General features: G+C 53.1%; 1 protein-coding gene across 4 annotated transcripts in view; it reads left to right on the forward strand.

Annotated features, from left to right (window-relative positions):
• The first annotated feature begins 1,478 nt into the window (after positions 1-1,478).
• The window catches only part of TWIST2 (twist family bHLH transcription factor 2), an 82,893-nt gene continuing 59,822 nt past the window's right edge, over positions 1,479-24,549 (forward strand). For 3 of the 4 annotated variants that reach the window (XM_037850250.1, XM_037850248.1, XM_037850247.1), the window contains exon 1: positions 1,479-2,150. In XM_037850250.1, coding sequence (XP_037706178.1) covers positions 1,632-2,114 — 483 coding nt within the window. In that variant the 5' untranslated portion in view covers positions 1,479-1,631 and the 3' untranslated portion in view covers positions 2,115-2,150. Of the gene's footprint in view, positions 2,151-11,052; positions 11,083-24,549 lie in introns of those variants that run through there. The other variant, XM_037850249.1, reaches the window with a different exon arrangement.

Genomic DNA, 24,549 nt, shown 5'->3' on the forward strand with positions numbered 1-24,549 from the left:
TAAAGAAAGGGAAATGGGAAGGTATTTTGAGGCGCTGGGTGGGCCGGGGGCCTTCCCAGACTTGGAAAGGGGTGCAGGCGGGCTGGGGCTGGGCGCCGCGCCTCGGTAGGGCCCTGTGGTCATAGGATCATGAATCTGGCGGCTCAGGAAAAAAATGAGTACAAGGGGCGCTGCCGCGTAGTCATGTTTGTGTAAGTGGCGCCCTCGGCAGACATTTGCCTTCGTTGACTGCCTGTGGGGGGGACATCCCCTTCAGCCGCCCCAGGAGGGGCTTTAGGGCTCCTAACTCGGTGGTCGCGGCCCGCGGGCCCTCAGAGCGGCCAGGGCCCAGCGCTCCCCGAGTCCTGCCCTTGATCGCCCGGCTTTCCTGACAGCCCCGCTCCGGCCCGGGCCTAATTGCGCCCGCGTCACCTGGGAATAGGTTCAAAGGCATCAAAGCAGAAAACCACCTCCAGGCTCCGAGCCAGGGCGGCCTGGCGAACAAAGGGCCCCGGAGCCGCTTCAAACGCGCCAGCGCTCAGCGTCTAGATGGCGCGGGGGCGGCATCCGCGGGGTCGCTCACCCAGGCCCGGCCCTGCGCTCCCGCCACGCCGGCCGCACGGCATCCTCCTGCCCCGGGCGCCCAGAGCAGGAGAAGTCGCCGCAGGTCGGTCCCCGGAGCCAACGCTCGGGCCGGGGCGCTCCACCGACGGTCCTCGGTTCAAAGCCGGCCCGCGAAGCGAAGCGCGAGCGCAGCGGGCGGGTCCCGCACAGCGGTCCTGGAGGGCGCCCCAGCCCGGGCGCCGCACTCCGGCCAGGGCCAGGCCTGAGGGCATCGCGGCTACCGCGCGTTCCCGCAGAGGCTCGCTATGGCTCTTGTTTCCAAGCATTTAGAAGGAGGGTCCGCGGTGAGACCGGCCCGGGTCCCGCGGCCTGCACCGAGAGTGCAACGTCTCGGCGGATCCCGTCGGCGCGTCCGTGGGGACTGGCGTCTCCAAGGGCACGGCGAGTGTCCGCATGCCCGCGATAGGGACGGTGGGAGCCCTGCCTGGACGGGACCCCACCCCGGGCTCCAGCGTGCTGGCCGCGGTGAGCACTCTTTGCGCGCCCCGGGGGGGGGGGGCAGGCGCAGATGAGCCAGGACAGCCCCGGGGGCTCCCTGCGGCGTCCTCACCTCCGCGGAACGCATCTGGCAGCCCGGCGGAACACCGGCGCAGACAAAGCCCGGCCCGGCTGGCCCAGGGCGCGGGGCGGAGCGGGCGGCCGGGGTAGGAGCACGGGCGGCGCGCAGGGCCCTGGCCTCCGAGGTGGCCGCCGCGGCCCGGGCCGAAGGGGGAGGCAAAACTGAAAGTGCCGCGCCGGGGGGCGGGGGCGGCCGGCGAAGGCCCCAGAGCTCGTCCTGCCCCCGGCCGCGGCGGCCAATCAGCGCGCCGCCCTCGCTCCTGACAACTATTTAGCAACCGAGCCCGGCTAGAGTTTCCAAAAAAGTTAGAATAACTTCCTCTCCCCGAGACCTCGATTTCGCACAAGCCCTCCTTGAAATCAGAGCCTTTCCAGCCACTCGGGGAGCGTCTGCTCGGCCAGAGCGGGCTTGGCCAGCGGCGGGCTCGGCGCCCCGGCGCCCCCAGCCCCACGCGCGCCGGGCGGGCGCCATGGAGGAGGGCTCCAGCTCGCCCGTGTCCCCCGTGGACAGCCTGGGCACCAGCGAGGAGGAGCTCGAGCGGCAGCCCAAGCGCTTCGGCCGGAAGCGGCGCTACAGCAAGAAGTCGAGCGAAGATGGCAGCCCGACGCCGGGCAAGCGAGGCAAAAAGGGCAGCCCGAGCGCACAGTCCTTTGAGGAGCTGCAGAGCCAGCGCATCCTGGCCAACGTGCGCGAGCGCCAGCGCACGCAGTCGCTCAACGAGGCCTTCGCCGCGCTGCGCAAAATCATCCCCACGCTGCCCTCGGACAAGCTCAGCAAGATCCAGACGCTCAAGCTGGCCGCCAGGTACATAGACTTCCTCTACCAGGTCCTGCAAAGCGACGAGATGGACAATAAGATGACCAGCTGCAGCTACGTGGCCCACGAGCGCCTCAGCTACGCCTTCTCCGTGTGGCGCATGGAGGGCGCGTGGTCCATGTCCGCCTCCCACTAGCGCCGCGCCGCCCACCTCCGGACCCGCGCACCCCGGGTAAGTGCCGCGCGCGCGAGGGGCGCTCTAGCCTGCGGGGGGCCGGCGGCCACGGGCGGCCTGGGCCCGCGCATCCCTCCTCGTGGAGGCCCCGTGGCCGCGACCGCGTGGATGGGGTGCACGGCAGCGTCGACAGGGGTGCGCTCTTCTCCCTACCAACAGACGGGGGAAGGCGCTGGGACGCTCGCGGGTCCGAGGGGGCACCACGGCGGCCTTTCACAAGCTTCCAGGCGTGGGGGTCAGTTGAGAGCGACTCTTCCAGCAGGGCCGCAGAGCACTTTTTAGACACACAGTCCCAATTTCCATTCTTGGTGGCGTGTGGGTGTCTGTGGATGAGTGTGGCGGGAAAGGGTGTCCGAAGAACCGCCTGGGACCAGTCAGCATAGGCAGACGGGGACCAGCTGGTTTTGGGATCCCCACGAGCCGGAGGCGCCCCGCGAAGCTGCCGGAGCCGGGTCCTGCGGGGCTTGTGGCGTCGCCTTCATCCCAGGGAGCAGCAGAGCCGGTTCGTCCCGCGAGCAGTCGGTTCTCCTGCGTTTGGCCAGGAGCCCCCGCGGACCACCCACCTTCCCCCCACCCGGCTTTACTTGCGGTGCGCGGCGATCGGCGCGGTGGGTGCAGGGATGCCGGCCGGCAGCACCCGGGCTTGGCTTGGGAAGGGCACTGATTTTCGCTGGCGGCGCCGGGGCCCTCTCCATCCTGCTTTGCGCCCCCCGGGACCCTCGGCCCTAGCCCCGGCCCATGCCGCGGGAGAGCTGGAGTCCGCATCGCGTCGGCCATAGGGCAGGAGCCAAGGGCGCGGAGATGGGAGATTCGAGCGCCAGGCCGGGGGCAGACACAGCCGCTCGCGCCCCTGGGCAGGTGGAGGCCGCCGACCTCAGAGCTGGGGGCTTCCTGCCGCTGCCTTGGACCTGGGGAGCCTGGAATGGGGCCCGCTCTGCACCGCGTCCCCGAGTCCTGCCCTGCAGAGGAGCGCGAGGGGTCCAGGCTGGGAAACAGGTTTCCAGGAAAAAGAAGGAAATGCTGGTCGGGCCCTGCTCGGGAGTCGAGTGGTGAGAAGGAAAAGGGGGAACCCCGTTTTATGGGGGAGAGTTTGAGGGCGACCTGCACCCGCTCCTTTTCACCAGCAAGGCAGCTGTAACGCGGAGGCTGCGGAGTCTCCAGAGTCCTTCGGCGGCAAATAGACATTTATCTTTGCACGGCCATCCCAGGGCAAAGAAAGGTGTAAGATCCTTTGGGGGTGGGGGCGGTACATTTTTTTTTTTTTTAATTTCGTATGTTTTAGCTTCTCCCTAGTCTTGCAATGTTTTTATAAAACACTCTATTCACACAGAAGGAATTTAGATTAGTCAAGAGTTTGTGTGCAGCCGTGCATTCTTCCAAACTTGCCTATATCTTGTATTTGGTTTTAGAAGATCTGCAAATATTGTTGTTAAGGCCATGAAATATTGATCCTGCACAGGTGGATTTTATTTTATTTTATTAGCTTTTATTTTTTGTGCCACTGAAAATTCTTTGGATGAAATAGGATTTTAAAAAGATTTTTTTTTTAGCAGAGAATAACTTGTGGGAATCTTCTCCTGTCTTTGTCAAAAACAGATGGAAAGTGTCTCAATCACATATTTCTCCGGGAAGAAAGTTTGGATTGGCTGAGAATGAAAACGCTACAGTGGGATAATGCATTAATTCTGTTTTTCACTGCCTAAATTATGAACTTCCATTAGTTAATTCTCTTTACCCTTTATGCCACCACAGTTTACAGCACATCTGAAATAAGAACAAACAGATGAGGAATGCCATTTTTTTTTAAACACACACATATAGATTTGTTTAAGGAAAATGTCAACAGAATTATCCTTAAGACTGCCCTCCAGGAAAAGTATTGAAAACAAACACCAGGAGATATTACCTTAATGCAGGAATTTAGTGCACAAGTTTAAAATTCATTTAAAAACTACCACATTCCTAACAATTAGAGAATTCAATATAGATTGCAGTGAAAGGTGATATAAAAATAAAAGGCAGTATGCGTGATGAATGAATGAAAAAGAGTATTATGTACTTGGTTTGGAAAAAAGCCCTTGGAAAATGTATTACTTACATTCGGTTGGAGAGCAAATGATCTACATGGGGGCCTATTTATTTTTATTTTTACGTTCTTGAATGCAGCTGGCTAATTTCAGGTAAATCGGTTCCTTAAGTTGCTAGATTCTCACCTTCCATGAGAAGAGAAGGGATGTGGAAATTCTTGATACTCTGATGATTCTGGATGTATCTCGATTTTATCAGACATGTTAGACGAAACGCTTTCTTTTTGTTTTTAGCCTAAATCGCCTAAAAATTGTGAGACTGTTCTCTTGGTCTCTGGGCATAAATGGAATCCTAATTGTATGATCTCCTGAAAATGAAGCCAGATGGCATTTGTTATTTATTTATAATCCTTTTTCAATTCTCCTTCCACCATCCATTTCTAAGAAGCATTAATTATTTGTATCAGGAAAGAATTTCTAGATGTTTCAGTAAATTGTTTGTGATTTCAGTGTCTAATTTGAGATGTTTTCATGTATATGAAAAAGGCTCTTGTCTAGGCCGCAACATCAACAACCACACAAGCCTAAATTGTCCCCGCCATAGCAAGAGAAACTCAGGAAGTGGTGTAGTACAGCTGATCCTAATATTTATTCTGACTTTCTTCTTTTGCCTGCTATTTAAAAACACAAATAGGCAATAAATCATGTGTGTCTGGACAGTCAGCTGAATTTATCCCACTAAAAAATCTGAAAAGGATTTTTATTGTTTCAAGTATCCCCATTAAATATCTGAGTCCTGGGAGCAAGCCAGAACCACCTGGCCTGGAGGGTGGTGGAAGGCGATGATTACTTATCAGACATTTTTCCTATTTTCTGCCTTGCGGTTGAAGAAATTAGCTATAATTTCTGCAAAGTATGCACAGATTTTTGGTAGGTTACCGAGAACGTTTAGTTATGCTGGCGAACAGTGTGTGACCCCCTCACCATCCAAGCCACGTAAACCTTTTCCCCCCTCCCGGAAACTTACTTCTTGGGTATCTGCTAATTGCTATATTCTGCATGCTAGTTGGTATCAAAAGAAAATTAATTCCCCACGGAGAAGAGTGGACATGCAGAATCGCGGTACAATTTTGATTGGTCGGAAGGAAAAGTAGAACGATAGACTGAGCTACCTACCCGGTACGTAAGTACTGCTTTGTCATGAAATACCCAGCAGTAAAATATGACGTAGGGAGTTGACCCCAACTCATTATTATTGTTCCTTTAACTGTAATTTTTTTGGTATTGAAATTGTTGCTCTCATTATATATCAGTAACTCTTCTTTTAACCTGGAATGAAGGAAGTCTCGCAACTTATCTGGCCCGAGCAGGGAACCTCCAGAGCGGCTGTTGGGAGCCATTTGCAATGAGTTCTTTTCCTAAAAACTGCTATTTTCAGACAGGTCTTGAGCCTGAAGAATTGGGTTTTCATAATCCTCCCTTCGCTGTGTTCTGGATAGACGATCCTGATGCCAGATTTCTCTTGCCTGGCAAAAAGACCACAAAGTAAACATTCTGAGCAGAGCACCATAACTTGTAACTTTGGTTTAAATCTGGGCTTTAAAAGAAAACAAATATTTTAATAAGCCAATTTTAAAGGCTGAACTTTTATGACAGTTTTTAAACTTCGTATTTATATTACTCTATTCTCACTGGTGTCTTTAAAAACCCTGCGAATCCACGTTGGAATGTCTGTTTATGTTTGTCTCTTTTCCTGGGAAAGGATAAATGTGCTGCAAAAAGCAAACCAAATGCAAAGCTCCCCACTAGCATAAAGTTCACAAAAGAGGCAGTAAAATCCAAATAAGAGATGGATTAGTTACTGTAGCCAAGAAAGGGGAGACCATAAAGAAGAAATAGAATCTGAGAGATACAGACATGGCCTAATTGGATTCTAATAATAAGAATCTGTGCTACATTGAAGTCATATCACATTTAGCTTCCTCTTTAATTTTCTCTGTGTCCTGAAATATCCCTAAATACCCCCATGATTGTTCTTTCTGTACTTTTGCATTTAGCTGTCATTGCTTAATTTTACATTTTTTGTGTATTTAAATAAATCATTGAAAAGTGCCTGAAAAATTTTATTTTGCCTTAGAATTGTGCTAGAATTGGACAAGCAGGTTGTCACACTGCTTGTTTTAGTGTCATCATGAAGACAATAAAGTTCCCTAAGATTCTGTGAAAAGAAAAAAAAAGCTAAGGTGAAGCTCAAAACAGACTGCTTGAAAGGCTGTTCTATGGTAAGCTGAATCTACACTTGTAATACTCCTGCCTAGAACTAAACGCACACACACAAGTGCACACACAGCATGTAAAGCTGGCAAAATCAGAATAAGGTCTTCAGATTGCATCAATCTCAGTGCTCTGGCTGTGACATCGTACTGTAGTTTTCCAAGTTGTTATCATCGGGGGAAGCTGAGTGAAGAATATACAGGACCTCTGAGCATTATTTCGTACAACTGCTTGGAAACCTACAACTCTCTCAAAAAGAAAAAACAAAGCTTTTTAGAAGAGCTATCCCAGAAGAACTTTTTAAAAATCTCTTTATTTGAATGAGCAAATTATATGAGGAATTATGCCTTAAATCAGAGTAATAAACTAAAAATGTGCTTTGGGCAAAAATTCACATTTTTCTCCTTGGTGGCACTTGTGTTTTTGTAAAAGGTCTTCAGAATATCTTCAGAATATTTGGCATTCTCAAAATATTTCAAATACATAATCAGAAGTGGTTGCCTAGGATTATTAAACAAAGCAGCATCTTGGAAATCTGAGCAGACAAACACAAATCAATACATTTATTTCTAGACTAATAAAATATACGTCAAAGAAGTTTTGAGGAAAGATACACTTGAAATGGGCACTGCATTTGCTTTTAAGGTACTAACTCTACATTGACTTTCACCTCCCTTTTTTTCTCTCTCTCCCTCCCATCCTCTTCCTCCCTCCCTCCCTCTCTCTCTCTCTCTCAGACACACATACATACACACAAGTAGACACACACTTAAAATTCTGAAGTCAATGATTTATAAAACAATTCATCGCAAGTGTGGAGATTGAAATTTCAGTCTCTGGGACCCTATGTGGCTAGAAGGAATGAGACAGGAGGGAGAGAGAATCTGAAATCCAGGTGTGGTTATTTTAAATTGAGATTTGTCTTAGGAACATATTTTGTGTTTAGATTCAACAGTAGATTTTGAAAGTAATTTAGGTATATAAAACCGTGCCTTAATTGAATGTTTATTTTGGCATAAAATACGGTGGCCCTAGCGATGTGATTTTCGTGATGATGTACAATAGGATTTTTTTTGGAAATCTGAGCGGACAAACACAAATCGATACATTTATTTCTAGGCTAATAAAGAAAAGGTACAATGGGGTTTTTTTTTCTTCAGCAATTACTAATAGTTTTCCCATCAAAAGAGATGAGCCAGAATCTGGAAGAGTCAGCACGTAGCCTTATTCCAACATGGGGGGAGTTTTATTGGTTAGTTGGAAATAGAGTCATTTGGAACAAAACCTGTATTTTACATCCTTCAAATATCTGTATTATTTTAGTCACAGTTTCATTGCTGAGAATAATTGCTTGATCCTGTGATTATAAATAAGAAAGAGTGCGTTTGAGACAAATGAGTAAATGGCAGGTATGGCATAATTGAAGCCATTACTTATCATCCAATTTCCCATAATGTTATTTCCTCTGTTACTTGGTCAGAAAAAAAATTTAGATGACCCAACTCCATTTGCAGCCTGATGTAGAATTTTAATTTTGCTTCCTAAATCTAAATGTGGTGCCTTTAAAATTGGGGCAAACCCTCCTTTCTTGAGGACAGAATTTTCCCATTACTTAAATGAAGGCTGGGGTTGTACTCAAAGAGCTTTCAGTTACCAAATTCAGTTATTCTGGAAAGTATGCTTTCTTTTTAGTTCACATTCTGTGAAGGAATAGCCACCAGCGTCTTTGGGGACAAAATAGTAAATATAGTTATGTTTTCTGCTGTTGGATTCATGTTTCTCACTACTTAACTTGATAGATAGTTCATGTTTGTTTTTTCAAACCTGCAGGGCTGCTGTGTGACCGATGGAAAGTTGGGGCAAAAACTTTGATTTTTATTTTCCCCTTGGCTGTGACCAAACATCAGACCCCAAGCCCACAGCAGGCAGATGCCTTTCCAAAGGGTTGGGACACTCAGAAAGGAAGTCTCGGGGCAGGTTTTCAGCCTTTTGCTTGAGAGGGGAAGGGTAGGGTGGTGAAAAAAATGCCCAAACTTTAGTTGTTAAAACTGCGTTTCTCTTGCTGTATAAATAAAATGTCACCCTAACCTTTCTGCTAAATTCCTTATGTGTATGTCCCTCTCCTTAAGGTTGGAGGGATTTTTGCCTTCTTAAGAGGCAGGTGGGCCAGGTGAGGGACAGCTTGTAAAATAAACCACCTCCCTTAAAGAAAACCCGGGGCCACAGCTACTGTAACTTCGGTCTCTAACTCCTTTTCCAAGGTAGGTTTCTTTGTGTTTTCTATTTTGATACAATGTGTAAGTCAGAATGCCAGCAGGCAGTAATTTTTTTTCCCAAATGCAAAGTCTGGAAATAAATACTGAGTTGCTATTTCCTGTCTTCAATCTCAGTTCTTTAAGTAGATTTGGTTTGAAGGGTATACAAAGGGATCAGAAGTCGAAAGCCGGTTGCCTCGTCAGCCTTCCCGGAGCTGGTGAAGATAAAGTGTGTGTTACCTCCTCGTGTGTTTCTGGGAGGCAGGCTCAACTCCATGGAGGGATGAGGAAGTCAGGCTCGCCTGCTGGCATAGCAAGATTCATATCACTCGGGTCCCTTCCGGAAAGCTTGCGTGCATTTTGAATCCCATTCTTCCTAAGATTGTTTTGTCTTGATAAACTTGCTTATCATTTCTTTGGGACTTGCCTAAATTATTGAAAATTGGAAAGGAAAGGAGGGAGGCAGAGATGTTATTTTCTTTCTCCAACTGACCATTAAATGTCTTCATTCACTTAATTGGGTTTGATTGATTAGCACGATCTTCACTGAGGATTAATTTTCCTGAATTCAAACAATTCCAGATTGCATACTACATATATATTAGTTCCTGACTCTTCAAAATCAGCAAAATACCCCCAGTCATCTGATTTCCCTCTCACTTTATCTGTGTGTGTAGGTGGGAAACTAAGAAAGATTTGCTAATTTCTGCGATTTTTTTCTGCCTGCCCTCCAGCCGTCCTCTCTTATCCTCCCCCAGCCAGCCAACTCCTCCTTCCCCATATACTCATATTTATTTTTTTAGCTGAGATATCATCTTTCGTTGCTGTTTTTTTAATTAACAGATGTCTGCATTAGGCTCCCTGCTATACTAAGTAATAGAGGATGAACGAAAAGCCCACTGAGGTTGCTGTGAAATAGCATAACGACCCACAGGGGATAGACACATCGTGCAGGATTCCCCGAGCATTCCGGAAGGTCACCGCAGCTCAGCGGTGGGTGCACCTCCAGTGCCACTGACCGCCCAGTGACTCCCTCAGCCAGTCCTCATTACGATATTCTAAAAAGATGTTTCCCTGATACTAAATCGAAAATGCCCAAAACATAAATCGGTACCCTAGGAATCCTGATGTGTCTTGTGTTTGTTTGTATCTCTTGTGCCAATGACCTGCTACAACAACCCCAAAACTGCATGGTGCCTGGGGGTGTGTCCAGGGTGGTGAGAGAACCTTGGCATCCGCCGCACCCACAGACCCTCTGGGGTCTGCCGTGGCCTCCCCGAGCCAACCCAGGGAGCGCTGGGTAGAATCAATTCAAAGATATTTTTGCTGGATATTAAATTAGTACCCATTCCAAAATTCTCTTCCTGGACTATTTTTTGAGGATAAAGATTTTCTTTTCAACAACAAGCAAGAGATGAGCACAATGATTCATTTATCTGCTCCTTTCAGATATTGCTACTTTGCCATATTTGTTATTGTCTTATTACATTTCAAAAAATGAGCACTTTCCTATCATTTTACTGCTGAGCAATTTAATCTCCTGGTGGGTTCTGAGTGCCTTTGTACACATTTATTTCCCATTTATAATTTAAGACATGAAAAAGTTCACTTGCAATAATGAAAAGTGAAGCACATAATTGTTAAGATAAAAACAGGCAAAGTGATGTCTGAAGAGCTTCACCAGGATTTGGGGCAATTGAGAGTATTCTGGGCCCTTGAGAAGGAAACAGAGTGATTTGGATTTGGGGCGGCTGTGTGCCCCCATCTCCTGCTCGCCACAGGACACTGCCTTCCCTTCTGTCCCTCCAAAGCCTAGAAGACAGTGGCTTTTCAGTGCCAGCCCCCTGCTGTCTCCCCCAAAACACAAACATTTTAAAAATCCAGCAGGGCCACCTCCAGACTGCCGTGGCCACACCGCAGGCAGGAGGCCGGGCTCGGGGGGCTGGAGAAGGACCCCACCGTCCCCTGTCTGCTCTCTGCCCTGAGAGGTGGCCCTGACTCCTCCAGGGGTGTGTCAAGTTCCAGGGAAAGCGGGGGTCCCCTGCCGGTCAGCCGCACACAGGGCTGAGGCCTTGAGAGGGGGCACCTGGCCAGCCCGGGCTGCTCAGGGGAAGGCACCACGGGCTGGCACCCCCTGGGTGACTCGGAGGGACCCGTTGGCCTGTGACTGTCCCCTGGCCTGGCGCCGCCCTGGGGCTGGCACGGTGAGGCTGCCCACCCACAGCCACCCCTGAGGTCGAGCCGACCAGCGTCATACCGTGACCTCGGCCCGGCTCAGTGCTCACCGAGGTTAATGAAAGGAAGGGTAGCTCAGCCTTTGTTTCCTCCTCTGGGCTTCAGTAGCTGTAGATGGACCCTGCAGTCCAACCTGCTGTAAAGCTCAGCTCTCCTGAAGACGATTTCCAGGGGCTCACGCCAGCCGCCTCCGAGGCCTGCAGGGGACGCCGAGCCCTGTCTTGGCTGGGAGAGGCCAAACGACCAGTCGTCCGCCTCGGAAAGCATAATTCTGCTTGGACACAGGACCCTGTGGACGGTGATGAGCTGATCTGGGGAACAGAAGACAAACATTGCCCTCCTGGCTCCTCACAAATGCATCTCTTGAGGGTGTGCTGAAATCAGTCTCTTGGACAATCGTTTTTCCTGAGTTACAGCAAATGCCATTTGGAGTTAATGACATCATTTCCCTTTTTCTGAAGGGAAAGAGGGAAAGGGAGAAGTGGGGAGGCCGAGAGCACGTGCCCGTGCTCGCTCCTGTTTGATTCTTCACATCGATTAATTAATTCTGTAATTAACTCATTTGTTAGTTCTGTAGTTTATTAATTAGTTCTGAGAACATTTGGTGACTCTCCACAATGAACTTTGTAATGAATGTCAGTCGTTGTTCTCCTTACTGCACTTCTCTGACAATAGGGTTTCTAATTTGAGGCGTTTAATTAGATGAAACCCAAGGCCGTGTCTTTGCAGGTGGCAGGCTATGTTCCCGTGTTAATCTGCTGGGCAAAACCCGTTGCCTTGTTTCTAAGAAATGAGCAGTTCTGAATAAAACTTTACTCCAGCTTCCTACTTCCGTCCCTGCAGTTCTCTGTGCAGCCTTAGGCAAGCTGTGGCCTCTGGGCCTCGGTTTCCCCACCTGTAAATAAGGACTGAGTTTCTGATAGCCCTTCTGTGGTCAAGAACCCATGAGCCTACAGGACACCGCAATTCCACGCCTAAATACATACCACAAAGAATGGAAAACAGGTGCTCAAACAAAAACTTGTACTCAAATGTTTGTCGTAGCATTATTCACAACAGCCAAAAGATGTCCATCAGCTGGCAAGTGGATAAATAAAATGTGGTCTTTCCACACAGTGGAAAATCATTCAGCCATAAAGAAGGAGTGACGTTCTAAGCCACACAACAACATGGATGAAACTTGACAACAGTAAGCTCGGTGGAGGAAGCCAGACACAAAAGGCCACAGACTGTGCAATTCATTGACCTGAAATGCCCATAAATAGGTGTACCCTATTATTGTATCACGTGGGGACTGGGGGCAGGGGGATGGGGTGACTACTATTGGGTACGGGGCTTCTGTTTGGGGTGATGGAAAAGTTCAGGAAGTAGCTTGTGGTGATGGTGGCACAGCACTGAATGTGCTCAATGCCACTGAACTGTTCTCTTTCAGATGGTTAAAAAGGTAAATTTTATGTCATGAGTCTCTCGCCCATGATACCGGATGGAATCTTCATCCCTGATAATGGGAAGGAGTTGGGAGTGGAGCTCAGCTGAGCCTTCACCTCCCCTGCTGCAGTTTACCGCCGTGATCCGACCCTCAGATACTTATCATCTGTGCAAATGGTGCTTGCCTAAAAGCACTTTCCTTCCCACATCCATTTCCAAAAGTGTTCTTAAAAAAAAATAAGATTGGCACTTCAGACAAGTCTGAGAGCTCCCTGCTTCCCGGGCAAGCCCCCTGACCTCGCAGCGAGTGGACGGGGCCTCTTGGGACCCTTATATGGGAGACAGAGGCCTCCCCTTTGGGGGACAGGGACAGGACAGGGGATGGCCCCCAGGTTCTGCACTGCTTGTGACCAGCTGGACAACAAGTGTGGGGTGATGAAGGCCTGGGATGGGGGACACCTGTGTGAGAGGAGCCACGAGCTTCTGTAGCCCATCACAGCCACGATGGCTCCTGGATAGCGGGGACCCCAGCTCTGGGCAGCTCTTCACCCCACTAAGCGGACCCTGCTCATTTCTCCAGTGGCATGCCCGTCCTGGGCTGCTGTCGGCATCACGGTGACAGACGCAGGTCAGGGCACTGCCCGTGGGGGCCCGGCTCTGCCCCGCCATGACCCTGTCTCAGGAGGAGGTTTCGGGCAGGTTCCCTGTTCCCTGCCTGTCGGGCTGGGGTGTCACCCTGCCTTCCCGCTTCCCGCAGGTCCCCACCCCGGGTGGGCTTCCAGGCCTCTGCCCCCTGCTTCCAGGCAGATTTTGTGGACATTTAAAAGGGGTCAGCTTCGTGGGAGTGGGCCTCGGCCTGGGTGAAAACGTGGCAGATCCAGGCTGGGCGCGTGGTTCTGAGTTTTATCTTTAAACTTGTGCGTGTTTCTACACTGAAAATGCATCGTTTGGGAATCACAGGGAAGGATGTTTTTCTAAAAAGTGCTTAAATATCAAACCAACCAGGGAGTGACAGGCCCCTCCTTATCGCAGTGGCTGTAAACCAGGATGTAAGACAGTGGAAGAATGGGGTGGGGGAGGTCCCCAAGATGTGTGAGGAGCCCCAGCCCTCCTGCTCCCCGCCACTCCCGATAGCCTGGCTCACAGCCTTCGGGGAAAGCACACGAGGCAGATGCCTCTGCAGAGCTGCTCCATGCCCGGCCTGCTCTGGGGACCCCCAGTGCCCCCAACACACACACCAGTCCCAGAGCAGCCATGGCGGGGGGCAGTGGGGGTGCTGACCCTGGAGAAGGAAGCCTGGCTCTGGGTTATTCGGGGTGATTGGGGTGAGGGAGGCTGTCTTTCCTTCATGCTTCTTTCTTTCCTTCCCCCCCGAGCTGTTAACCCGTGGCCTGCTCCCCGAGCCACCTCTGTCCCCAGCACAGTGCAGCCGTCACCTCCCTCCAGGGAGGGCAAGAGACAGGCTCGACCCGAGGCTCCTCCAGCCGCGATGCAGTCCTCAGGCCTCTCTTCTTTTCAACCCTGTCTCCTTCATGGTGCTACGCCATCGGCATGTTGAGATGCTCACGTGCAGAAGCCCCAGAGATACTGTCCGGCTTAAGGGTTGTTTGCAAGTTGAAAATCTAGACGGAGGAGCTCGGGAGAAGTCAGAGCAGATCCCAACGCATCTTAACAAGAGGATGAGCTGCTGAAAGCAAAGGGAAACTGTGCAGGCTGAGGCTGCTGTCCCCCGTTCCTGGTCCTCGGCTGCCACCAAAGAGAAAGCAGCAGGGAGGGACAGAGGGAAGGACAGAGGGATGGACAGAAAGACAAAGAGATGTCCTAGAGCGTCCAAGGGTGGACAGAGCATTCAAGCTGCAAGAGCAGCTGTACCCTGGCCTCCTGCCCGGCACCCAGTTGTGCATTTGGCTTGACAAGAACCAGGGCCGGCCCCACAGGCTGGACATGTCTTTGTCCCCCGGCCCTTGTCCCTCGCTCTGTGCGGGTCTCCCCTGCAGCTGACCAGGCCCGGAGCCCAGCTGCAGGGAACAAGCTTTGATTCCTTCACACGTTGCTCATGTGGCAGCACTGTGTGCTCCGCTTCTCTCCGGCTGCTTCTGCTCCTCAGGGCTGACCTCAAGGCTCGGCCCTGCCCACCCGTGTCTTGCCTGCCATGGGACGCTGGAGCCAGCTCCCCGGCCAGTACAGCGTCAACAGGAGGATGTGCTTGGTCCCTTCACGTTCCCACCTGCCCTTCTGAAGTACCATTCAGGTGACCTCAGGTACACGGCACGCACAGGGCACCCCTGCTCCATGCCTCTTCCCCTTCTCACTGTCCCCAAGGCCAGCCGGGCCCGGGGTCACTGCATCTACACCCTCAGCTTCCTGCCCAGCACGCCTGCCACCGAGGCTCGGAGAGCAGCCAGGCTTCCCGGCGGATCCCGCGGGGCCCATTCATGATCCCGTGGCTCCATCAAGCACAGTCCCCTGTCCTCGGTGCCCAAGCCCTGCTGGGGTCAGCATCCCACGGGAACCCACATGGAACATCCCGTGAACGAGAGTGGCAGCTGCTCCAGATCCTTCAGAGCCCCTGGTCCTCAGGGAGGGGGCCGCCAGCCTCGGGCAGGGACAGGGCCCACAGTTGGCAGCTCCAGGCTCACGCCCACCTGTCAGCTCTGGAGAGCAGGAGGGCTTCTTTGCAGAGACGTTCCTTCAGAGCCAGGTGTTCTGTAGACCCTAGGAGAGCGGCTCACCATCCAAGATGCCCTCCAGGAATCTCTCTCTGTGAAGCCTCGAGGGTCCGTGGGTGCAGATCCCCCTTCTCCCCGTAGTAATGGGCCGGGCCCGCTCAAGGTCTCCCCGAGTGTTTTAGGCACCTGATGGCTAGGAGCATATCATTTGCTAGGGATGCTTGGAACGAATCTTTCAAAGGCCACAGTGCAATTGAAGTAGAGAATGGCCCGTTATTTCATTCTTGTCCCTTTTGGAAGGACCCTCAGGGGAAAATCCTCGGAGGTCCAAGAGTTGGGAAATGCTGCCCCTCCAGTGCAGCTGGTGTGATGTTTCTCGTTTGCTCCTGAGCTTCCTCCTGGCCTCCGGAGCTGGATGTGCAGCCGGCTTCGTGGCACAAAGGACCTGGCGCGTGCATCCCCGTGTGCCCGCCTTCCCGCCTTCCCTCCCCTCCCCCGCAGCCGCCTCTCTAGGCTCGTGTGTGCTGTGTCGCGTGTGTTCTCGTAGCTGCCGTGCAGCCTCTGGGGTTTGGGTGAGGAATAATAAGTTACAGACCCTCGGCCGGGAGTAAGTACTGCCTCTCAATTAAGGGGAATCCATGGGGCGTTCTGGAAGCTCTCGGCTGCTTTACCTGAGTACCCGGCTGTCTGACAAGGCTCTGAGTCTTCCAGGTGGTGACGTCTCGATCGAGCCATTGGTCTGGTGTCTGAAACCCACAGAAGGTTCTCTCTCCGTCCAACCAGCAGGTGCAGCACCTGCTCCCCAGGTGTCTGCCCAATGGCAGAGGCGGCCCCTGTCGGCTCTTCAGCGAATCCTGAAGTCCCTTGTCTATGGCACAGAACGGAAAGTGGAGAAACAGGCCCCAGAGAGGGTCAAAGTCTCGTCATGACAAAGGTGTCACTGGACCCCTGGCCGGGAAGGAAGGCTCACCAAGGCACAGGAGCACGTGACTCTTTGGAGAAAAAATTTGGAACAGCTGCACGTATAGCAAAGAAAGTTCCAGATCAAAGACATGAGAGTTATGCTAAAGTCTAGAATAAATATTGTGGAGAAGGTACCTTGATCTAGTCCAAACAGATTAAAGATGCAAAGGTTACAAAAATGAAATCCTAAATAACAGAGCATATAGATGAATATTAGCTGGTCATTTAAAGTATAGCAAACACAAGCCATAAAAAAAGAGTAACTCTGACAAAATTAAAACATAAAACTTGTATATGTCCAAAAAACTACAATTATCAAAATTTTAAAAGGAACCGCAAAGACAGTATTTTACAATATGTCAGTGCTCTTCTAGACAAACAGCCTTATCAATCTAACAAAAAAAAAAGACAAATACCCAATAGAAATTGTGGGGCAAAAATATAAATTCAAAAGAAGAAATTCTCTTGGCCAATAAACATGAGAAGCATTGAATTTCAACAAGAATCCAAGAAATTAAAAATAAAATAGAAACATAGTCTTTTTATTTAGTTTGGAAACGGTTATTACAACCCAGGTAGCCTTGTCCCCGCCAGTAGGAAGATAAACTGGACGATCTTTCTAAAGAGATTTTGACAATAGGTAAGAAAAGATTTTAAAATTGGAAATACCTTTTGAGTGTGCAGTTCCAGTTTTAGGAATTTTCTTCAGTGAATCATTGTGGAGCTAAGTGGCAACAAAGAAATTCACCTCAGCTTTCCGAGTACTGGTGAAAAGTGTAAAGAAAGAGCTCTAAATGTCAGTTGATTCACATGATGAAACATCATGCAGTTAGCACATTTTGGGTCATAAACAAATATTTAATAATGTGGGGGAAACAGTTCCAAAATGGGACAGATCAGATGATCCCAGGTTGGAAAATCAAAGTGTGTGTTGCACGTGTGTGTGTGTCTAGAGAGAAGCCAGAACGGATGTCCCTTCCAAAATTTCCTGAACAATCTTGCTTTTCTTAATCTTCCAAATCTTCCAAACGTCAGTGTCACTTTTGCATTGAGGAAAGCTTTATATGCCGAGGGGGTCAGCGCTTTTAAAAGGGAAGCCGGAGGCTCGCCGGCCACCCTCCCTCTACTCTCTGGCTAATCCAGCCACCCCTCCCACCACCGCACAGCAATGCCCGTGCAAGGCATTTTCTTCTCCTGGAGAAATGTCCTCGCTGAAACTTTCACTCAATATTACAACTTGGGATTTTATTGAAATACTGTAAGAAGTGGCCTTACAAAATATATTTTTGTGTATTCTGCAAACCACCACTCAAGACCTCTCTGTTATTTTCAGGCAGCACATTAGATTTGAGGATTAGCATGTTAACCTTCTTCCAGAACTTGTTAACGTGGCCCAGTTGGGCTCCCGGTTGGGGAGCCTCTTTTTGTCGAGGAGGACGGCTTGGCTTTCACCTTTTGTGGTGCTGTCTGCCTTGTGCTGTGTAATAACAGGAGTCTTCTCACCCTCTGCCATGTTGCTGCACCCTCATTTGTCATTATCTTTTAATCCTTTCTATGGATCTGGGGATGCATATGATTAAATCATAAACCACTTCAGATTTGTGGAAGCTAGTGGAGAAAATATAATGCTCTCCTTAACTATTCCCCTAACCCAGACTGAGGAGAAGTCTATGATCCAGAGCAAGAAAGAGCCACTCCTGGAATTACGGAGGCCCTGCGTTCACTTGTCACCGCTCCGTGGGCATCCGTGGGGGGCTCAGTGCAAGGGAAGCCTGGAGCCGGCTCCTGCAGGACCCCGGGCCTGGCTCTGCGCGGCCTCAGCGGACCCTCTGCAGGCGGCGCCGCGTCTCCCTGGGGGCTCAGGCCGGCCTCGTGCGCAGCTCGCCGTGCCCCGCAGGTTCTCAGCCGGAATCTCGTCTGCTCCAGGTTCTCTTTCCTCGCACCGTCAGCGGCACTGGGTGTGCGTTTCCTGCAAATTCTGGGAGCACTTGTCCAATGACCAAATCCCTTTCAGAGAGATGATGGAGCGTTTGCGGGTTTCCCTCAGCCCCGGCGGGAAGGTGCCGGGAGGTGTCGGGGGTCGCCGTGGCTGCCGGCTGCCCCCGGGGTGTTCTGGTCCTCTGCTCCGGGCAGCAGCCCCGGCCGCACGCTAAGCCGCCGTCTGGCTTCACCTCCCAGTCGGAGACCACTTCGCTGCGGAGAGAAGAAACCAAGAGGTTAATGGGCCGGGCTGTCCCCACTCGGGCCTCCCGGTGAATCAGAGCTGCCGGGAGTGACTCAGGCTCTGTCTTCTGTAAACAGCGTGAGGACCTTGGACGGGACGCGCCGGGAGTGGGGCGGGAGCGGGTGGCCTGGGAGGGGGCACAGCCCGGTGGAAGGCCTGGTGCCCTTGGGGTCCTGGGGGCTCCCTCATGGGCCTCGGGCGCAGGGCCTCCGTGTGCTCTGCGGGTATGCAGGGCTGGGGCCCACCCTGGTCAGGGCCCAGACTGACCTGGGGTTCACCTGGCCCAGCCTGCGTGGGTGCAGCAGCCACCCCACGGCCCGCACCTCTGAGCCCCCAGCAGCGCAGGTCAGGGACCTCCCCACTCGCCGTTGCCCTTCTCCGGATGGCCGCTTCTGCGGACAGCCCCTGGGTGCAGCCGAGGACCCTCACGGTGCTCCGTCTGCCTGGCCCACCCAGGCCTGGCTGGAAAGGGGCTTCCTTCAGGGCCTGCCGCAGCACAGGGGCCTTCTCGCTTCATCTGCAAACAGGTGTAACAGCAGCAAAGCCAAGCTCAGCCCACGGAGGAGGCGTCCCCCGCAGCCGGTGAGAGCCGACAGCCACCGGCTGTGCCATGTGGTCTGTCGCTGTTCCTGCAGGTGGAATTATTTTACCCCAGACAACCCCATGAGGTTGGTGCCCTCTCTCCCATGTCACAGATGGGGAAACTGAGGTACAGGGGGGCCAAGTAACTCTGCAGAGGTTGCACACCTGGCAGTGGCACAGGTAGGAGGTGAGCCCGGCGTCGGGTGCCCGGCCGGGGCCTTCAGCACCGTTGACTAAAACCGAGGCTCCTCTCTGACAATAGCGGCCCAGGCCCGACCTCTGGGACGTGTCCTCTCATGGCCATCCCTGTTTCAAACCAAACGAGACAGCTGCCTCCGCTATGGAAGGAGCGTTCCCTGGAGAGGGAGGGGGTGCGACTGGGGTCCCACTGGGCCCCGCAGACATCCCCAGGCCCTGCCCACGGCTTCCCGTGGCCCCATCTGGTCCATGCTAGGCCAAGGCTGACCTGTGTCCGGCTGCCCTGACCACCTTGGCAGTTGTCATCAGGATGCAGGGGTCAGGCCCAGAGCCCCCTCCCCAGGTCTCCCCACCTGGCATCGCTGGGCCCTGAGCGGCAGGTGCAGCCTTTGTGCGGACAGAGAGACACTTCCCTAGTGTCCAGGGTCTGCCCATTTGTAGCCTGTTTCCTGCTGCAGAGGGAGACGTACGTCCCCCCTTATCTCCCCACCATCAGTCTGAAATCCCTTAAAACTGTTTGGCATAAATACCAGGCTGTTGAAGTGCTCTCGGTCAGAGCAGCCCCCACCGTCCACGCAGCAGCGGCCTCTGTGACCGACGCTGTTCCCAGCAGCTCCAGCCGCTGAGCCCCAGGGCAGCGCACGGCATCTCCCCGGGCCTGTCTCCCGGGACCCCTCCAGGCCCGTCTCCACGTTGCCAGCCGGGGCCGCCTCCCCGAGACCCCGGACGCCAGGGTTCCTTCTCCAAGATGAGCCCCCTCCACGCCACCCGCGCCAGGAGCAGGGGCTGGGGAAACCCAGCCGCCACGCAGTGAAGACCACGTGCTTGTCACCCTAAACATCCGCTTGCTCGCTCCCGGGCACCCCGGTCGGGCAGGTTCCACCCCCACCCTCACCCCCCAGCCCCGTCTCTTCCCCTGGTCCCTGCATCCTCCGCGCTGGCCTGCGGGGTGGGGGGCGCTGTGTCTGTCTGTCCCCAGGCTGTGAGCCTGCAGGACTGCAGCCTGGTCACTGTGCACACGCCAGCTGGCCCAGCTCAGAGCCCGTGGCAGTCCGTGGAGAATGCTTGTGTGCTGCGCGCAGGAATGCGGCGTGGGACCCTCTGCTCCCCCAGCAAGCACACGAAGACATTATGTTGTGTCTGTGACATGAAAACACATTTTCTCCTGTGGCAGGAGAAAGTATTTGTGATTTATAACTCCCAAGTGCCCACCGAGGAGAACGCTGCTGGCAGCGGGGACGGGGCGCGTGCCGAGGACAAGAGCCTGCTCGTCCTCTGACGGCTTCCCAGTGTGGGGAGCCAGGGGCTGCAGAGTCGGGGGCTGCGACCCCTAGACTGCTCTGTGCAGAAGAAAGGATGGGGGAGAGAGAAGGGGAGGGAGGGAGGGAGGAAATGACAGGGAAAAAGGACAGGGAGAGAGGAGGGAGGAAGACAGGAGAGAGGGGCAGGGAGGGCGGGAGGGAGAGGAGAAGGGAGACGTGGGGTGGAGAGGGGAGGGGCTTGCAACAGACGGGGGAGCCGTGGGGGGGGGAAGAGCTGCATCTGGCTCTGGGCAGGTGCTTGTCTCTCCTGCCCTCAGCACACACACTCACTAACTCACACACACGCACACACATGCTCGCACACATGCACACACATTCCTCAGTAAACACCCGCTTCTTGCCAGGCTCTATACAGCAGCTTGGGGTGTGGACAGAAGACAGGGAGGCCCCAGCGCAGCTCTGGGTCGGGGTGGGCGAGCGGGAGGCTGCGGCCAAGGCCGGTGACCTTCGGTGGGAGACAGAGGCCCTTCCCTGGTGCTGAGCAGTGCCCACCCCTCCCTGCCCACCATGGCTGCACCCCTGGCCTTGCACGGGGCAGGCACCGGGTGAGCTCCTGGCAGCATGCACCCCAGGGTGGAGGCAGGGGTCCGCAGAGTCCCGAGTGCACACGCCAGGCCAGGCAGAAGGCGAGTGCTGTGCGTACTGCTCTGTTATGCCTTAGAGGCCCCAAGTCAGGAACTAAGAGCAGAGCACCATCCTCATCAGAAAGAGCCAGGTGGATTGCAGGGCACCAACCCCTGACGCCCTGGGGACCCCTCCCCAGCAATGCTGGCTTCCTGCACGCGTCCCTGGGAGCTCTGGCGAGCAGACCTGGGACGGACCCCGTGTGACCCTGGGCCGTCTCTGGGGTGGGGTCTGCAGCCACTGAGCTCCAGGCCTCAAACTGTCCCCTCACCTCTGGTGCACTAAGTGGGGTGAGGCAGGGAGTCCCGCAGAGGGAGGGGCTACCTAAATTACACAGCACGGGGGTGGGGGTGCACGGGCAGACCCTGACCTCGGGTGGACGGGAAACCCAGCTGCTCTCTTGAGACAGACGCTCTGGCCTGGTCAGCCTCCGGCCCTGGCCGTGACGCCGGGCAGCCGCGCGCTGAGACTGGGAGCCCATCCTTTGTGCTCTCACACGTGGTCCGCAGCCTCGGCGTGCCATTGGATCCGGCCAAGGGGTGCAGCACGGACGGGGACATATTCCAGCAGCTCAGCAAGCATGGGGTGGGGTGCTGGGACCCGCAGCCACCCCGTCTCCCTCATCCCCGAGGTGGTCCTGCGTCAGCGGGGTGCATCTCTGTGCTCCACGGAGGCAGGAAGTGGGTCTCTGAGGGGTACTGGGCTTTAGCCCAGGTCACCGCTGGCCAGTGACCAGGCTGGGAACCCAGACCTCCCTCCTGACCCTGCAGCCAGAGCCCCTTTCCCAGCCTCGCGGCCCCCATGTCACGAAGGGAGAACACCCGACCGTCCTGGGTTCCCAGGGGCCCAGGCCCCGCTGCTTTGGAGGCACGGGGGACGGAGGAGCCACCGTGGTGGTTGAGTGTGGCCTGAGCTGGCCAGTCAGCATCCAGGGCCCTTCTGCGGGGGGCAGCCTGGCGTGGGGGCTGGTGCTGATTACCAGGGAGCGGTGGACGCTCAGGTTGTCAGATGGACGGACGGTCAGCTCCGAGGGCAGCCTCAGGCGCTGCAGGATGGGCCTGGGAGTCACATGCTGAGGACAGGGCTCCACAGAGGAAACCACAGCAGCATGGGCTTTTCTTATAATTCAAGTGCAATAAGGAGTGCGCTAAATGAAGGGATTTCACAAGAAATGTTGGCTCGTGCTGCTAATGCCACAGGGATGGGACTTTATACTTTCAAAAAGAAAAATCTGGATTTCTCAATAAAGCATTCAAGAGATGCTCGTGGTGTATTGTCTGGAAGACAGAAGACTCTGGGCAAGCCCCCGCCCCTGTGTCCTGCCCACCCCCTCCCTCCGTGAGCTGCTGGTATCACATGTCCCAGAGGGTTTGGGGTCCTGGGCCAGTTCTGGTTGCTCAGGGCTGACCTTCTTGCACCCCCATTGGAGGCTGGCCCAGGTGAGAGCATTTTGATGGATCATTGGACCCTTAGCCTAAGGGGCAGGGGCCGTGGGTTGCAGGAGGAGAGGAGAAGTCCTGAGCCAGGACTAGGGGCCTTGTCGGGTCGGAAGGCTGGAGGAGGCTGCAGCTGCACTGGCCAGGACCTGTCACGGCTTCTGGCACCTTCTAATGGGAAGCGGTGCTCCCAAATTTCAGAGAGAAGGTTGAGTCCAAACCCTGGCAGATGCTGAAGGCAGGGAATGCCTTTTTGTTTGTCTGTGTTTAGATTTAGTAACTATTGGTCAACGCTGGGGGAAAAGGTGATGCTCTTTGTGTTCTAGGATTTGGGTTAAATGTCTTGTTAATTTGATGTGGACGTGAGTCCTCTAGGTCATTCAGACTAAAGGATTGAGACTTTCTTGGAACTGTAAATTGCTAAGTAGCAAGAGGAGATGGAGCGTATCAGGTAGGTGGCCCGCGGCAGCCCAGGAGAGGCCCGGTAAACCTTTGGCACTGGGGGGTTTGCAGATGGATGGCCAGTCTTCCCCCCTACAGATGGACAATATGAAGATCTCAGACAGAAGGCCTGAGAGCAGGCACTCCACTTGGTGGAACGGTTTAGAATAGCTAGTGTCATGCAGGAGCAAATTGTTCAGAGCCCTTTGTTCTTATGCACACATTTATTGAGCACCACCTGTTTCCAGTGCTCATGTTTGGTGCCTCTCCCCATAGAGAGGAGAAAGGCTGTGTCAGCAGCCACCCAGCACAGCATGTGTACGTGTTGTTTGACCGTAGTTTGCAAATAAAGATGGCATGGGTCTGTTTTCCTGGACACGCGGGAAGGCCAGACCGAGGGGTGTGTGTCGGGAGAGTTGGTTATTCGTTCAACAAGCACTTTTTGAGCACCTTGCATGTTCTGGCCCCATGTTAGAGATTGGAATATGGTGGAAAAAAAGACCAAATAGGATTCCCACCACCGTGCAACTTTCCATAGGGAGTGGGTAGCCACGGTCAGCACATAAATGAGGTGATGCTGTGTTGGCCATTACAGGTGATGTGGTGAGAAATAAAGCAGGAAAGGGATGGGGCTGCCAGGAGTCTGGTGTCCTGCTGTCACTTATGGCTTCTCTGAAGAGCTGATGCTTGAACCGAGAGCTAAATGGAGTGAGGGGTGAGCCTGCCAAAGTCTGTGATGAGCAGGCTGTGCCAGGTGTGGCGGGAGACAAACACCAGGTGGACACAAGGTGGGGGTCTGTGTGAGAGGGACTGGAGCATGGGTGGTGCATGGCATGGGGTCGGGGAGGAACTAGAGAGAGCTGGGGGGTGGGGAGTAAGCAGAGGTGAGCTGTAAAAACGGATGGCATCTTAGTGTTCTACAAAGTAAAACGCATTTAGGAAGGTAAATGCCATGCAAAGTAATACAGAATGCTAACCTGATATAAGACTCCCACTTCCTGAGTCTGAGCAGTCCAGGCCAGGGGAGGGCAGAGGGAAAACTAGACCAAAAGTCAGATAATAGCCAAAGCAGTCTCATTTGTCTTGGGACGATTTGATAAGTGGGCCCGTAAGGGACGTTCTGGAACATCTCAGTGCCAAAAGCAAAATCATGAAATATGTTTCTGAAGGTCTTGCTCAGGGGAAGCTGGAGCCTGTTCTCCTCCTCCGCTTACTATCCCTTTCCCCCCACCCACCCTGGGAACCGGGGCTCTTCAACTTGCTGATGGGTCTTTCTCCAGGGGAGAAGAGTAATTGATTCACAGTGAAGTTTAGGCCTCCCCGGGTGGCAGGGTGTGTGTTCGAGAAGTTAGTGAGCTGTTTGGAGACAGGTACATGGGACATTTTGGTAGCCCATAGGGACCATGTCCCTTTCCAACAAATGGGGGACGAGACTGGTGACGCAGGGAGGGCCTGGCCACCGGCTGTCAAGGGAAACCCAACTGCCCAGAGGCTCTTATTAAAAATGCATGCATTCCTGAAGCCAGAAAATGAAAATCCAGTTTGCTTCAAGAAACAACTTTCCAGCTTTGGAGGCAGGATTCCTTAACTGCATGTGTAGCATCCCTCTTCAGTCCCACATTTTAGTGCTATTGTGTCTGATTTGTTACCCACTGCTCCTCTTGTGCGAAAGACTGGAAAACATGTAAGGATGCGGGCTGATGAGGCTTTGCATTGTC

Source organism: Choloepus didactylus, chromosome 9 (assembly GCF_015220235.1).
Source record: "Choloepus didactylus isolate mChoDid1 chromosome 9, mChoDid1.pri, whole genome shotgun sequence".
In the NCBI taxonomy this organism is placed as follows: Eukaryota; Metazoa; Chordata; class Mammalia; order Pilosa; family Megalonychidae; genus Choloepus; species Choloepus didactylus.